The sequence below is a fragment of the Amblyraja radiata genome, chromosome 18 (assembly GCF_010909765.2).
Source record: "Amblyraja radiata isolate CabotCenter1 chromosome 18, sAmbRad1.1.pri, whole genome shotgun sequence".
In the NCBI taxonomy this organism is placed as follows: domain Eukaryota; kingdom Metazoa; phylum Chordata; class Chondrichthyes; order Rajiformes; family Rajidae; genus Amblyraja; species Amblyraja radiata.
The window spans coordinates 5,027,935-5,042,401 of NC_045973.1; the positions used below are offsets into that span (position 1 = coordinate 5,027,935).

Sequence of the window (14,467 nt, forward strand, 5' to 3'; positions counted from 1 at the left end):
TTTCTTCATATGAAAGTCCTGACATCCTAGGAATCAGTCTGGTATAATTATTGTATCGTTTTCACACATTGAACATCCTTCCTATCATACAATGTGTTGCGGGGAAACTTGCAACTCAACTTTGTGAAGTTGAAACATTGAAGGTTTACGTGCAGGAAGCATTTCTCTTGGTATTGACATCACTCAAATTAACAAGTTGTCGCAGCAATTTTAATATATCTCTAATGGTGTAAAACACAACTTTTTTTCACAGTTGTCCACAGATGGCTGTTACATTTGTCATGTTGGTTCCTGCAAATGACCCTCTCCTCATCTCCAGACATCAATAATAATTTCTACCCACTGTTATTCTCTTGTACCTTTTCCAGGTCTTTTCCCTCTGTCCTTTTCATAACCTGTTTAGGTCTAACACTGTTAATGCCATATGTCTGTAACACTGTGATTCACCCATGAACATGATTATTGATTGTCTTTAAAGGTAACCATCATCAATCTGACATTTTAACTTTTCATTTACAAGATACAAAACTTACAAGATTTCAATGATGGCCAATACATTTTTATACATTGTAAAGAACTGGGATTGGTATCCCGACAAGAAAATTTTTGAGGATATTTAAATCCCATTCTTCTGCAAACTGTCAATTAGTTTGAACTATATTACTATTTACTCCAAATGTGATTAACTTTTTTGTAAAACCTTTTACAGAACCACGCTTCATGAATTAACAATTTTATCAACCTCACTATTACTCTTACACTTGGATATTGATTATACAAGGGTTCAGTTGATCGGGTGAGAAATGGAATGATCAATGAAGATTACAAAGGCAGTTCAATTAGCATTACGATATTTCTGTATTAACGGACCTAATTATACATTCATAGTTCACACCTTTGCCTGAAATCAATCTAGAATTAAGCTTCATTACTGAAAATTTAGCAGACTTAGCTAAATGCTTAAAGGGCCTTTTCACGGGGCGAGTTGACGCAAGATGTCACCAGAGTGAAGAGGTCGTGGTCCAGCACGAGTCTCGCACGATATAACGGCAGTAGATAAAGAGTTCCCACGGTACTCGGCATTTATGTTATTCGTGCGAGTGACTTGGCCGTTTCCCGAGCTGTCGCGTTAAATCTTGAATGAACATCGTGAACTACACGTGACACAAATGATGTAACTTTTTTTTTCACACACTATATATATCCTCCCTTGGTTGAATCGGCTCAAATGTCTTCTGTATTATGGCAAGAAAGTAAATTGCAACGTAGCCATCAAAATGTTTGCAACTGGATTTTAAATGAATGGGAAACTTTTAAATGGAGGAAAATAGTTTTTATAAATTAATAACTTTTGTATGGCGATCATTTAAATGTCTAAACTATGGTTTATCCCAGGCGCTATTCATAAAGACGAAGCTTGCACATATGCATATAAAAATCTTACATGTGCACACATTTACCAGTCAACTTTTCAATTCGTGAATTCGTTTTACTTTTATAACGGGAGTGCCTTTATTAATCTATCCAGTAGTAACCACAGATGCTGTGATTCCAGTACTTGCTTTGATTTGTAATGCTTCAAACCTAACTTACTGGCCGAATTGCACTTTATGATCTTCCAAGGTGGTGAAAGGCGCCACGTAAATGCAAGTTCATTGGCAGTATATGGGCAGAGAGACCCATTGGCAGGAATGTGCAAGTTTACTCGGAGCTTGCATTAAAAACGTGGACGTGAATGCAAAAACGATGTGAAGGAAGGACATGACCTTTTACAGAGAGGGTGTTTACTGCTGCCTCGCAGATGATCCATCCCTGCACCGTGATCTGCTCCGATCAGACTAGGGGGGTAGGGAGGTGGCAATAGGGCCTCTGTCTCCAAATGGGACAGAGCAGCAAGAAAGTGCCTGACCTGCAGAGTCACAAGGAGGAAGAGCAGGGCGCAGCAGCACAAGCAGTGCAACCAGAGGCATCTCCTGCCGCTGCTGCCGCTGCTGCTGTTGTTGTTGTTGTTGCCGCGGCGCCGCTGCTGCTGCTGCCCCCGCGCCCACGGCTCCTCCATCTCGCTACAGTAACAAAGGGGGCATGGTCCCGCCCACCTCGCCCGCTCCCATTGGCCCGCCCGCTCCCTCCCCGACCCCTCCCTTTGTGACGTCGTCGCCGCCTGCCTGCGAATGGTCGCCTCCGCTGTCAATCAACCGTCCCCCCCCCTTCTCCCCACGTGACCCTTTCGGTGGACCACCCACCCTCTGAGCTCCTTCTGGCTTGCTAGATGGGTCCCTATTTGCTCAGCCGCTTGCACGCCAAGCCCACATCTGGCAAGCATGCCAGGCATGCACAGGGGTCGGAAGAGCAAGACAGTTATCTGCATTAATTGAGAATTCTAACCATATTTGTGCAAAGTCATGAAGTAATTGGGCACGGAAGCAAGCCCTTCGGCCCAACTTGCCCACGCCAACTAGGGTTGACAACTTTCTCACTCCTAAATAAGGGTCAAAGGGTCAAAATAAGGGACAAATTTGCCGACGGCAATTCGTTGACCGAGCCGGTGGGCCAGCTGAGGAGTTTTGGCCCGGGCACCGGAGAATATTCGGCACCCCATCCAACTCATGAACCGATGATCGGCCATGAGAAGGAGGGCTGGAGGTGTCGGCGGTAAGCGAAAGTCTAAAGGTCGAACAGCTGGCCAGGCTGCCGAACCTTGCTCACCCTCTCCCTGCTCCAAGGAGCCCACAGGCAGTGTTATCTGTGGCATCTCCTGTTGCCTCTCCACCTGTCTCTCTTGCTGCGTCTCCTCCTCATTCTCCTGCATGGCAAAAACATCTCTGACCCGCTTTACCCCCTTCCTTTGAGATTTTCTGGGAGCCATCTCTGCAAGTGTTCCTGTTAAAAAGATTATCCAACAATGACAATTAGGTGGGACGTCCTCGAAGGACACATGTTCCCATGTGTCCTTTTGAGACCACCTTTTTTAGTCACCCTCTGTCCCCTCTGTCCAGCTTCCGGGTTTACCGTTCGCAGGAGTTCCCACGCGCTATATCTCTAAAATCTGAAGTTATGTAATGTCTAAAGGAACTGCAGACGCTGGTTAATGCTGGTTAATATGCACAGAAGGACACAAAATGTTGGTGTAACTCAGCAGGTAAGTCAGATCTGGGAAGAAAAGCATAAAAAGCTGGAGTAAGTCAGCGGGTCAGGCATCATCTCTGGAGAAAAAGAATAGGTGACGATTCGAATCGGAGCCCTTCTTCAGACATCCTAATCGGAATTGAGTCTGAAGATGTGTCTCGTCCCGAAACATCAGCTTTTTTTCTCCAGAGATGCTGCTCGACTCGCTGAGTTACTCCAGCTTTTTGTGTCTGTCTTCGGTTTAAACCAGCATGTGCAGTTCACTCCTTACACGCGTCTCTGCACAACATTGATTGGTAGCGTTCCGGACCCCTGGACTCCGACCTGTATCTCTCAAAGAAGTACATGTGAAAAATATCTCACGGACCATAAAAATGCGTAACCTTTCAGTAAAGTCCCTTTTAATGTCCCTTTTAAAGATTATAGTTATTTTCTTGAATCTCATTAACATAACTCATGAATAAGTTGATGTCCATATGCGGATGTAAATCTTTATTTTTATTTATTTTTTAAATTCAATCCCACTGAAGATAATATGTAATCACCTTCTGTCCCCTCTGTCCAGCTTCCGGGTTCACCGTTCGCAGGAGTTCCCACGGTACCCGCAAGAGTTATTACGGATATCGCACGGATATCGCACTGGCCACTACGTTCATATAATGTTGCAATACTCAACCACAAGTGTACATCTTGAATTTTCTCCCGAGTGACCAAGTTACACGATGACCTGCCGTTAGCGCTACGGTGGTCCACGGTGGTCCACGAATGCCGCACTGTTATCGCACGAGGTTCCCACGATGTTGAACTCTGGTTAACTCTTGCGTCAAGTCGCCCCGTGTAAAAGCCGCATTAGACTTGAAAAACTTCATTCTGCACTGCATCCTTTGTTCTACTTCGTGCACCTGTGTATGGCATGATTGTGTTCTTCTGTAGTGTTGTCTATTTAATTTTATAGCACGTAAACAAAAGATTTTCACTCTGTATTTGTACTTGTGCCATAGTCATACAGCACGGAAACAGGCCCTTTGGCCGAACTTGCCCATGGCAACCAAAATGCCCCATCTACACTAGTCCTACCTGCCTGCATTTCACTCATATCCCTCTCAACCTTTCCCATTCATGTACCTGTCCAAATGTCTTTCGAAAGGTCTCAACCACAAACTTCACCTATTCCTTTTCTCCAGAGATACTGTGTGACCCGCCGAGTTACTCCAGCTTATTGTGTCTATCTAAATTTCTTTTGAATGTTGTTATAGTATCTGCCTTAAATACCTCCTCAGGCAGCTCATTCCATATACTCACCACCCTTTGTGTGAAAAGGTTCTCCTATTAAATTTTCCCCACTGACTTTAAACCCATTTCCCCTGGTTCTTGATTCCCCTACTTTAGGTGTAGTGTATTCACCCTATCTATCTCCCTCGTGTTCTTATACACCTCTATAAGGTCCAACATTTACTTGTGCTCTAAGGAATATAGTCCTATCCTGCAAAATCTCTACCTATAGCACAGCCTCTCAAATCCAGGCAATATCCTTGTAAATCTTCTTTGTACGCTTTCCAGCTCCATCCTTCCTAGAGTAGGGTGACCAAAACTGAACATAATGTTCCAAATGTGGCCTCACCAACGTCTTGTAAAACTATAACATAACATCCCAACTATTTTAAACTTTAGATATACGCCGCGGAAACAGGCCTTTCGGCCTACCGATTCAGCTCCGACCAGTAATCACCCCGTACACTAGCACTATCCTGCACACCAGGGACAATTTTATCCAGGCAATTAACATGCAAACTTGTACGTCTCTGGAGTATAGGAGATAACCGGAACACACGGAGAAAACCCACGCGATCACAGGGAGTATGTACAAACCCCGTACAAACAGCACCCATAGTCACAATCGAACCCAGGTCTCTGGCGCTGGAAGGCAGCAATTCTACTGCTGCGCCACTGTGCCGCCCCTGAATATAAAGCAATATCAATAACAATGATGTCATTGTGAGCTTTTAAAGTTATGTTACCTGGTGGATGAGTTACCCCATGGTGCTGCAGGCAGCTTATTTAAAAAAAAGTGCATTCACATTGTACCTTTTGATTATGTTACGTTAGCCTAAAGCACTCTGAGACAATGGAGTACTTTTGAAGAGTAGTCACAGTTGTGAAGTAGGAAACACAACCATCAATCTAATCGCAACAAATTCCCACAAATAGCAATGGTAGAATAACCAAATAATATATACTTTTAGCAATGTTGATTGCCCTTATTGTCCTTATCTCCAATGCTATATTGCCCTTATCTCCAGTGCTGTCCCTCATATGATCTTTTGTATCCATATGAAAGTGCAGGGGATGTATTGTAAAGCAAATAAAACACCAGATGTTGTGATTTAGAAATAAAAACGAAAATGCCAGAGATAGTCAGTAGTCGGGCAACATTCACGGAGAGAGGACTGTACTGTACTGCACTGTAGTGTCTAAAGGGCCTGTCCCATTTGGCGATTTTTTCGGTGACTGTCGGCATAATTGACTGACATATCAGGTCATTGAAAAAGTCGCGGTGTGATGCGGCCGTGACGCGACGTGATGACGTATCGACGCGCGGTGTTTCCTCAAGTGTCACAACATTTTTTTGTCGCCGCTGGATTTTAAAATGTTCAAAATCTTTCGGTGACCCTGATACGTCAGTCAATGACGCCAAGTGGGACAGGCCCTTAACTCAATTTTTTTTCCTGCCCAAATGTCTTGAATGGAATATTCTTAAGGGGAGGAATTCATTGCTCACATATTGAGGTCAATTTTTTTTTCAGAATTTGAAACCAGAAGCCAATGAACTGAAGGTGACCTTCAGCAAACAGTGTTAATGTAGTCAGTAAACAGAATCTATTTAAGGAGAGGGAAAAGCCAAAGTATGGGTGTCTTCTTCCAGTAATAACTGGGTAATTCTTCAGCAAATTGCAATGACATTTGCAGTTAAATTATGTGCATAAAATCAGTCATTTATTTCAGGGTGATTTGAGAACCTTAATTGACAGGGAGATTATCAAATCATCTCCAGTCAGGTGGACTGCAACAATGCCTTAAACTAATATGTACATCATTGATATAACATTTTAACATATTTTGAAGTCTCTCGAAAGGGGAGATTATGGAGGTATTTAGTTGAATTAATTTAGTAGAAATGAATCGCAGAATCATATGTGTAGGAAAGAACTGTAGATGCTAGTTTAAATCGAAGGTAGACACAAATTGCTAGAGTAACTCAGCGGGGCAGGCAGCATCTCTGGAGATGAAGGAATGGGTGACGTTTCGGGTCGAGACCCAAAGAAGGGTCCCCCTGAGTTGCTCCAGCATTTTGTGTCTAATCTCAGAAGCATCTTCTGTCTCTTCCTCTAATTTATGCTAAAACTCAACCGATTGAAGCTCTCAACTTGCCTCCTCAATGCATATTAATGCAGGCTTCAGAAAAGTGGCATTTAAACATATCTAGTCATTTGTACCCCCACACAAGGGTGCTAACATTAAGTTAGATGAATAATATAAGCTCATGATTGCTGGCATTTCCGGTGAATCTATGCTAATATAGTTCATATAATTTTAAAATCAGCCTTAAGACTGAACAGATAATTATCCATAATTCCTATTTTCCTTTATTCACCAATGTGTGCATTGAGGAGTTGTTTTCATTTTCTTATCTCCTTCAATGCAGAAAAACAAAAAGTCGATACATGTGCTTCATCCTTAAATAAGTAGACACAAGCCGTAAAGGCATCTTTGGATAATCCTTATGCCTAAAGTCATAATATTTATCTGTGTTTGTCCTCCTCTTTATAGCTGTTGAGATTGGGATTGAGCCTTTAATCAGATGTTTGGACAGGAAGATCGGTTAAGAATCTCACAAAGCGCAATGCATAAAACGCTTAAATAATAACTTTTTTAATATTGCACGACTCTTGTTTTGTAAGCCGGCTACAGTGGTAGTGCAGAGGTCTGAAGATGTTGACTGCTGGCAGGAGAAGCTTTCTCTGCAGCAGCACCTTCATTGTATGTTGCCTGTGATGTCTGGTAAAATAATTAGAAGCTATCCTAGTTTCAATTTACAGGGGTGAAATTGGACTTTGGAAAACCACAAAATGTGCAACAGAAAATCGGCAGCATAGTTTACACCTGATTCCATTTTCTTTGCTGTTGGTTTCATCTGAGAAGAAAATCCATCAAGGTGTAAAATAGGATACTGATTCATTGTTGTCTGTGTGCTATTGTCAGAGTTCAATTTCACCCCTACAATTGAACACATTTTGGCACACAGTTTAAATTTTAAATAACACCTGACTGTTTTGAATTCAACTGGAGTTTATATATAACTCTCCACCTCAATGTCTTATCTTTTTATCATCTTATCATGATTCTGCTTCGTGTTATTTGTATTTCGCCAGCCATTCTTCAGACAAAAGATGGATGTGTAATTGAGTGTTACAGCACTTAAAGAAAGATCAGCTTCTAATAGAATTTGGTTATGCATCTGTTTTTGGATCAGCATCATTGAACCTAGATTTGGGTTTTCTCGATTTATGGAGAGGTAATCAAGAAGCTTTGGTGACTCTAGTGCTCAAACATAATTCAGAATCATAATAGTCCAAAATTCCCACTGGAAAACTGGCAATTCATCACGGAACTTTCATACCACTGCACACTACAGTAATTCCAAGTGGGATTTCAATCTCAAATGCTCATCAGTCCAGTAGGGCCCAAGTTAAACTTGGCCATTTGCCCAAAGCCTACAGTAGATTCGGCAACTTCATTAATTTTAAACAAGAGCAATGTGGGTCTGGTATATAAGTTTCACTGTGCACTATACATTCTCTGTTTTATAGTTTCAAACTTACCATACAGAGGGAAATATTCCAATTATTATTAGTTAGAAAAGATTTTGCATCAACAAGTAACTGTCATTTGATGCTTCGGAAGACAATTTAATTTCAAATTTGAATTAAAAGATCAGTCCCAATCAATTCTCACCAGAATGAATACAGAAGGAGAAGTGCTGGTTCGGTACATTAGATCTGTTGATGTTCAATTTTAGTTTGCTGAATCCCACCAGCCTTGCTTACATTTTCACAGTTGGACACTGAAGCCACTTTCCACTGTCTGTTTTATTGAAGGATCTGGACCGAATAATTTGTCCTTCAGTTACACTTCCTATATGTTAAATGAAGAATAAGTATATGAAAAATAAAATGTTCATGAAAAATAAATACTTGTGAAACTTATGAGCAAGGAAATGAGAAAATGATAACATGACCTACAGAAAAAAAAACCTGATCTAGAGAGGTTAGGCCGACTCAGCCGCATAATTAATTTCATTCCCAGTGAGGGGACAAGGAAAGAGCGTTCACGCAAGGTCCTGTTTCCACCAGTCTTTCCTCCAGCACGCACAAGACGCCGAGAAGTGTGTTCGGCTCGGGTTGAACAATTTCTAATCTTGTGATGTGGACTCGATAAGATGATCCTCAGTGAAAAACTGTTGTGTGGGATATAATGTGCAATCGATTAGCATGTTTTTTGCTGCAAATTTCCTCCAGATATTCAGTTATAAGTATATCCAAATTCTGCCAACATATAGGACAATAATCTGCATCCATCAGTCTGAAGCAGGGTCCTGACCAGAAACCTCTTCTGTCCATTCCCTCCACAGATGTGGCTTGACCTGCTGAGTTCCTCTAGCTCTTTGTGTTTTGCTCAATCTGCATAATATGTCCTGCACATTCCGACTGCACGTATAGCTTGAAGAGTCTGAAGAAGGGTTTCGGCCCGAAACGTCGCCTATTTCCTTCGCTCCATAGATGCTGCTGCACCCGCTGAGTTCCTCCAGCAATTTTGTGTACCTGCACGTATAGCTTCATAGGTTCAACATTTATTATCTGTTGGTAGAGCCCAAGCACATTAATTAGACAAAAAATATTGAAGAAATCGTTTTTTTTTTGCACTTGCAAAAATTGACATTCATTTAATCTTAAAAATGAGATTTTAAAAATATATTTTTTCTAATATTTTGCAAGTAAAATAATTTCCCATTAAGAACACTGGAATTGAACACAGAATAGTACAGAACAAGAACAAGTCCTTGGGCCCGCCATGTCTGTGACGAACATGATATTAAGTTAAACTAATCTCATATGCCTACACATAATCCGTATCCTTCCATTCTCTCTATATCCACCTACTTATCCAAAAGCCTCTTAAATGCCACTATCGTACCTGCCGCCACCACCACCACCATTGGCACCATATTTCAGGCACACACCACTTCCTGTGCAAACTTCTCCCATGCATCTCCTTTAAGCATTGCCCCGCTCACCTTGAAGTCATGCCCTCCAGCCTTGACATTTCTACCCTGGGAAAAATATTCATCTTTTTGACTATTTATCTCATCTATGCCTCTCATACTTTATCACATCTCATCTCAGTCTCCAACACTCCAGACAAAACAATCCAAGTTTGGTCAACTTCTCCTTGCAGCTGGTACCCTTTAATCCAGGCAGCATTCTGGTAAATCTCTTCTGCACTCTCTCTGTAATTGGACAACCAGAACAGCACGCAATGCTCCAGTTGCTTTTCAGAATTATACATATTTATTTCCAAACATGTTCCTGTGCTGCCAGGAAAAGGAGTTGAATACTGTTCTGGAAAACATCTAACAACAACAATCATTGTAAAATGTATAAGCATAAATTTCACTTTTATTGGTTTGCTTTATTTGGACAATTACAGCAGCAGCATAGTACAATTCTTAGCAGAGATATTTATGTTAAATATCACATTTGAACTCAATTATGAATTCTGCCTTGTTTTCTTGATTGTGTGTTTTCTGGTCTGAAAACTGGCTCGTCTTGCTTTTATAGTTTCTATGGAAACTTCGTATACTTGTCAAAAGCTGAAACACTTGTGAAATGTGTACTTGAAAGTAAATGAAGTTGTCGTACAAGATGGTATGAGTAGCTGTGTGGTCTGGGTACCAGAGACCACTCACTGACTTGCTTTGAGTGAACTTAATCTTGGTGTCTGATTCAAAATCCACTTCCATAAATTGCTTGATAAGTTTCTCCAGAAGCAGACTCTTAGTTAGTTAATCCATGAGATAGTTTTACTTCTATTGATTGAAAAAATGGATGGATATTATAACCACAAATATTTTACTGCCACCGTGACCTTTACTCTCTTCTGTTGGATTCCCTTTGGTGTAGATTGTGCAAACTAAGTTATTTCACTTGCATTTAAGAATAACTATTGAAACTTTTGTGGTTGATTTTTGTTTCTGCAGAAACATTAAAAAAACAATTAATTAATTAATTAATGATTTCTCAAGGCAATCCCGATATAACTTGTTTTAGTATTTTTCTTTTAAGTTTAAGTGAATCCAATTCAGTCTTGTGCTTCATGGTATTTGTTGACCAATTTTTGAAGTTAGAAGGTTTATAGGGGGGGTACAATAGTGCAGCAATAGAGTTGCTGCTTTAGAGCGCCAGGTTTGTTCCTGACTATGGGGTGCTGTCTGTACAGAGTTTGTACATTCTCCCTGTGATTCTGTGGGTTCCCCTGGATGCTCTGCTTGCCTCCCACATTCCAAACATGCCAGGTGTGTAGGTTAATTGGCTTCTGTAAATTTCCCTTATGCCCCTGTCCCACTTAGGAAACCTGAACGGAAACCTCTGGAGACTTTGCGCCCCACCCAAGGTTTCCGTGCAGTTCCCGGAGGTTGCAGGTGGTTGCCGGAGGTTGCAGGTAGTGGAAGCAGGTAGGGAGACTGACGGGAACCTCCGTGAACCGCACAGAAACCTTGGGTGGGGCGTAAAGTCTCCAGAGGTTTCCGTTCAGGTTACCTAAGTGGGACAGGGGCATTAGTGTGTAGGATAGATCTAATGTATGGGTGATTGCTGGTCAGCGTGAAATCGGGGGGCCGAAAGGCCTGTTTCCACGCTGTATCTCTAAACTAAACATAATGATAAAAATGAGCTTAGGGGCCAGAATGAGAGAGGTAAGTTGATTATTTTTCCAAAAACAGTGTGACGCTATGTTTGGTATTTATTTTATACATGGATTACATTTACTTATAACTTTCAATAACTGTACACTTACAAATAAAATATGAATTAAAACTTTACGTCGATAAATCCAAATTAAAGTTAAAACTTTGGAAATGATGTCTCGTTACGGATAAGCCTGGAGATTTTAATTTACAAGGATTAATACTGAATCTTAATTTTCTACCTGCTGACACAGAATGCATTGCTTTCCCTCCAGGAACCTATGGACCGGAAAATTGGGCCACATCTTACATCAATTGCTCTGGCGTTAATCAATCCCCAATTGATATTGATGATGAGAATACTCATGAAAAAGATGACCTGCAGCAAATCCATCTTGAGGGTTTTGAAATCGAGTCCTCCAACAGGACCCGAATGAAGAACACTGGAAAGACAAGTAAGTTTGTTATATAGGCAGCTAAATGTTTCACTAGGTATTTGAAACAATTAATGTTTACAAATATTTAATCATCTTAGCATAGAAAGACACAGCACAGGTACGGGACATTCAGCCCATAATGTCTGTGCTGGACATGATATCAGGTTAAACTAACCTCTGCCTGCATGTGACCCATATCCCTCATTCCCTGCATATTCATGTGCCTATCGAAAAGTCTCTTAAACACCACTATCACATCTGCCTCCACCACCACCCCTGGCAATGCATTCCAGGCATCTACAACTCTCTGTGTTTAAAAAAAAAAATGCCCCACAATCTCCTTGATACTTTAAAAGACAAAAAGTGCCGGGGTGACCCAGTGGGTCAGGCAGCATCTCTGGAGAACATGGATCGGCGATGTCTCAGGTCGAGACCTTTCTTCAGACTGATCAATCTGAAGAAGGGTCTCGACCCAAAACGTCACCCATTCCTGTTCTCCAGAGATGCCGCATCATCCGCTGAGTTACTCCAGCACTTTGTCTTTATTTGTATAAACCGCATCTGCAGTTCTTTGTACCTATTTCAAATTTTGCCCTGATTTGCTGAATCTTGCTGGATCCAAGGATGAAGGAAATTAGTAGTAGGAAATTGAAACATCACAAAAGCATTACAAACAGAATGATTTCCACTTGTAGAATTAAAACGTTCTTGTGTTGCATATTGGTTATTTTCAGTGCAGTTTAATCTCATTGTGCATTTGGATTGCTGACCCATTTTTTTAAAAAGGTGCTCATTAAACTAGCAGTAGTTCCAGTTGATATAGAACCAGACAATTTAGATTGCAAGGTAGTTACAACAGGACCGAAAACATGCATAAGCAACCATATTTTAAAATGATTCAAATGTTGATTTAGTGTTTTGCCAGCAACCACTATCGTCAGCAAATTGGGAACGTGGTTTGCTGATCATAGATGATTTAGACAGACAGCATGGAAACAGGTCCTTCTGCCCACCAAGTCCACACCAACCATCAATTATCCATTCACCCTAGTTCTATGTTATCTCACTTTCTCATCCACTCCGTACATATTAGGAGCAATTTAACCACCAAACCCACACCTCTTCAGGATGTGGGATGAAACCGGAGCAACCGGAGAAAACCGATATAGTTACAGGGAGAACATGCAAACTCCGTACATACAGCTCCTGAGGTCAGGATCGAACCCGGGTCTCTGGTGCTGTAAGGCAGCAACTGTACTAGCTACACAACTGTGCTGCCCTATGATGAAGGCAAATTTCCTTTCTACTGTTAATGCGACAAGCATGTACGCGATTAAAATTGGGATTTTGTCCCAATATTGCTAGCTTGATTTCAGAGGAAAAGGAGCTAAACTTTTCTCAAATAAAGTGAAATATCACCTTTACTCACCAGTTCACCAGTTCATTGGCCTAGCATGCCTCTGGAATATCAATTACTGGTTCCCTGAACTGAAAATTCTCATTTCCACAAGTAATTATCATCTCACTGTTAGACCAGATTACTCAGGCTAAAATTGTGAGCTCAATTAATGTGTGAATGAGATAATTAAATAGATGCAGAAAGTACACACTAAGTAAGCAGCAATACTTGCATAAGACAGTACTGTTCATTGTTTTTAAGAAAAGGCTTAAAAAAAACATATTTATTGTCTCTTACACAAATTCGTCATTATTTCTCTTAAAACAAATGGATTTTTTCGACAGCATTTGTTGACAGTAGCCAGGGTCATTCTGAAATACTGGTAGGGCAGACTAACAAAATAAAATATGAATATTTGGCTGGAATCATGCTTCATTGATGATTCAAACATTGAAAATATCAGGGCTTACTGAATCTCCAGGTAGTTCTCCATTTTAACAAGATAGCGGAGTCAGGGGATATGGGGAGAAGGCAATAACGGGGTACTGATTGTGGATGATCAGCCATGATCATATTGAATGGCGGTGCTGGCTCGAAGGGCCGAATGGCCTACTCCTGCACCTATTGTCTATTGTCTAACTGATCAATATCCCGATATAATTCGTGACAAGCACCTTCACTGTCTACGAAGCTACCTATTTTAGTGTCATCTGCAATTCTGTTTGATTTACCCTAACCCCATTGCACTTTGTCTAAGGAACTGATATGCTACAATGCCAAGAAATATATTTTGCACACTATCTTCCCTTTTGCTCTATCTACTATACTTGAGTTTGAACTGATTGCACATATGTATGATATATCTGATCGTTCAGGGTGGCATGCAAAACATTGTACCTTTGTACATGTGACAATAATAAACCGAAGCCTAAATTTGTCCTCTGAGTTGTAAGAATGATGGGCAACACTAACCTCATCATTCACAGCTTGTAGTGGAGCCTACCAGGGAAAAGGCAATTCTGGGTTTAGTGTTATGTAATGAACTGGATTTGATAAGGGAACTCGAGGTAAAGGAACCACTAGGAGGTAGCGACGACAACATGCAAAGTTTTAATCTTCAATTTGCGAGGGGGAAGGTAAAGTCGGATGTGTCGGTATTGCAGCTGAGCAAAGGGGACTACAGAGGTATGAGGGAGGACCTGGCCAAAGTTGACTGGAAAGGGACCCGAGCAGGAGTGACGGTGGAACAGTAATGGCAGGAATTTCTGGAAATAATCCAGAAGACGCAGGATCTTTTCATTCCAAAGAGGAAGAAAGATTCTAGGGGAAGAAAGAGGGAAGTCAAGGACAGTATATAAAAGTAAAAGAGAAGGTGTATAACATAGCAAAGATTAGTGTGAAGCTAGAGGATTGGGAAGTTTTTAAAGAACAACAGAAGGTAACTAAAAAGATAACACCGGGAGAGAAGATGAAATACGAAGGTAA

The 14,467-nt window shown here is 41.1% G+C and overlaps 1 protein-coding gene across 1 annotated transcript in view; it reads left to right on the forward strand.

Annotated features, from left to right (window-relative positions):
• The window catches only part of ptprg (protein tyrosine phosphatase receptor type G), a 535,498-nt gene that overhangs the window by 215,519 nt on the left and 305,512 nt on the right, over positions 1-14,467 (forward strand). The window contains exon 3 of the mRNA XM_033036632.1: positions 11,422-11,601. Within this exon, the coding sequence (XP_032892523.1) occupies positions 11,422-11,601 (180 nt within the window). The remainder of the gene's footprint in view (positions 1-11,421; positions 11,602-14,467) is intronic.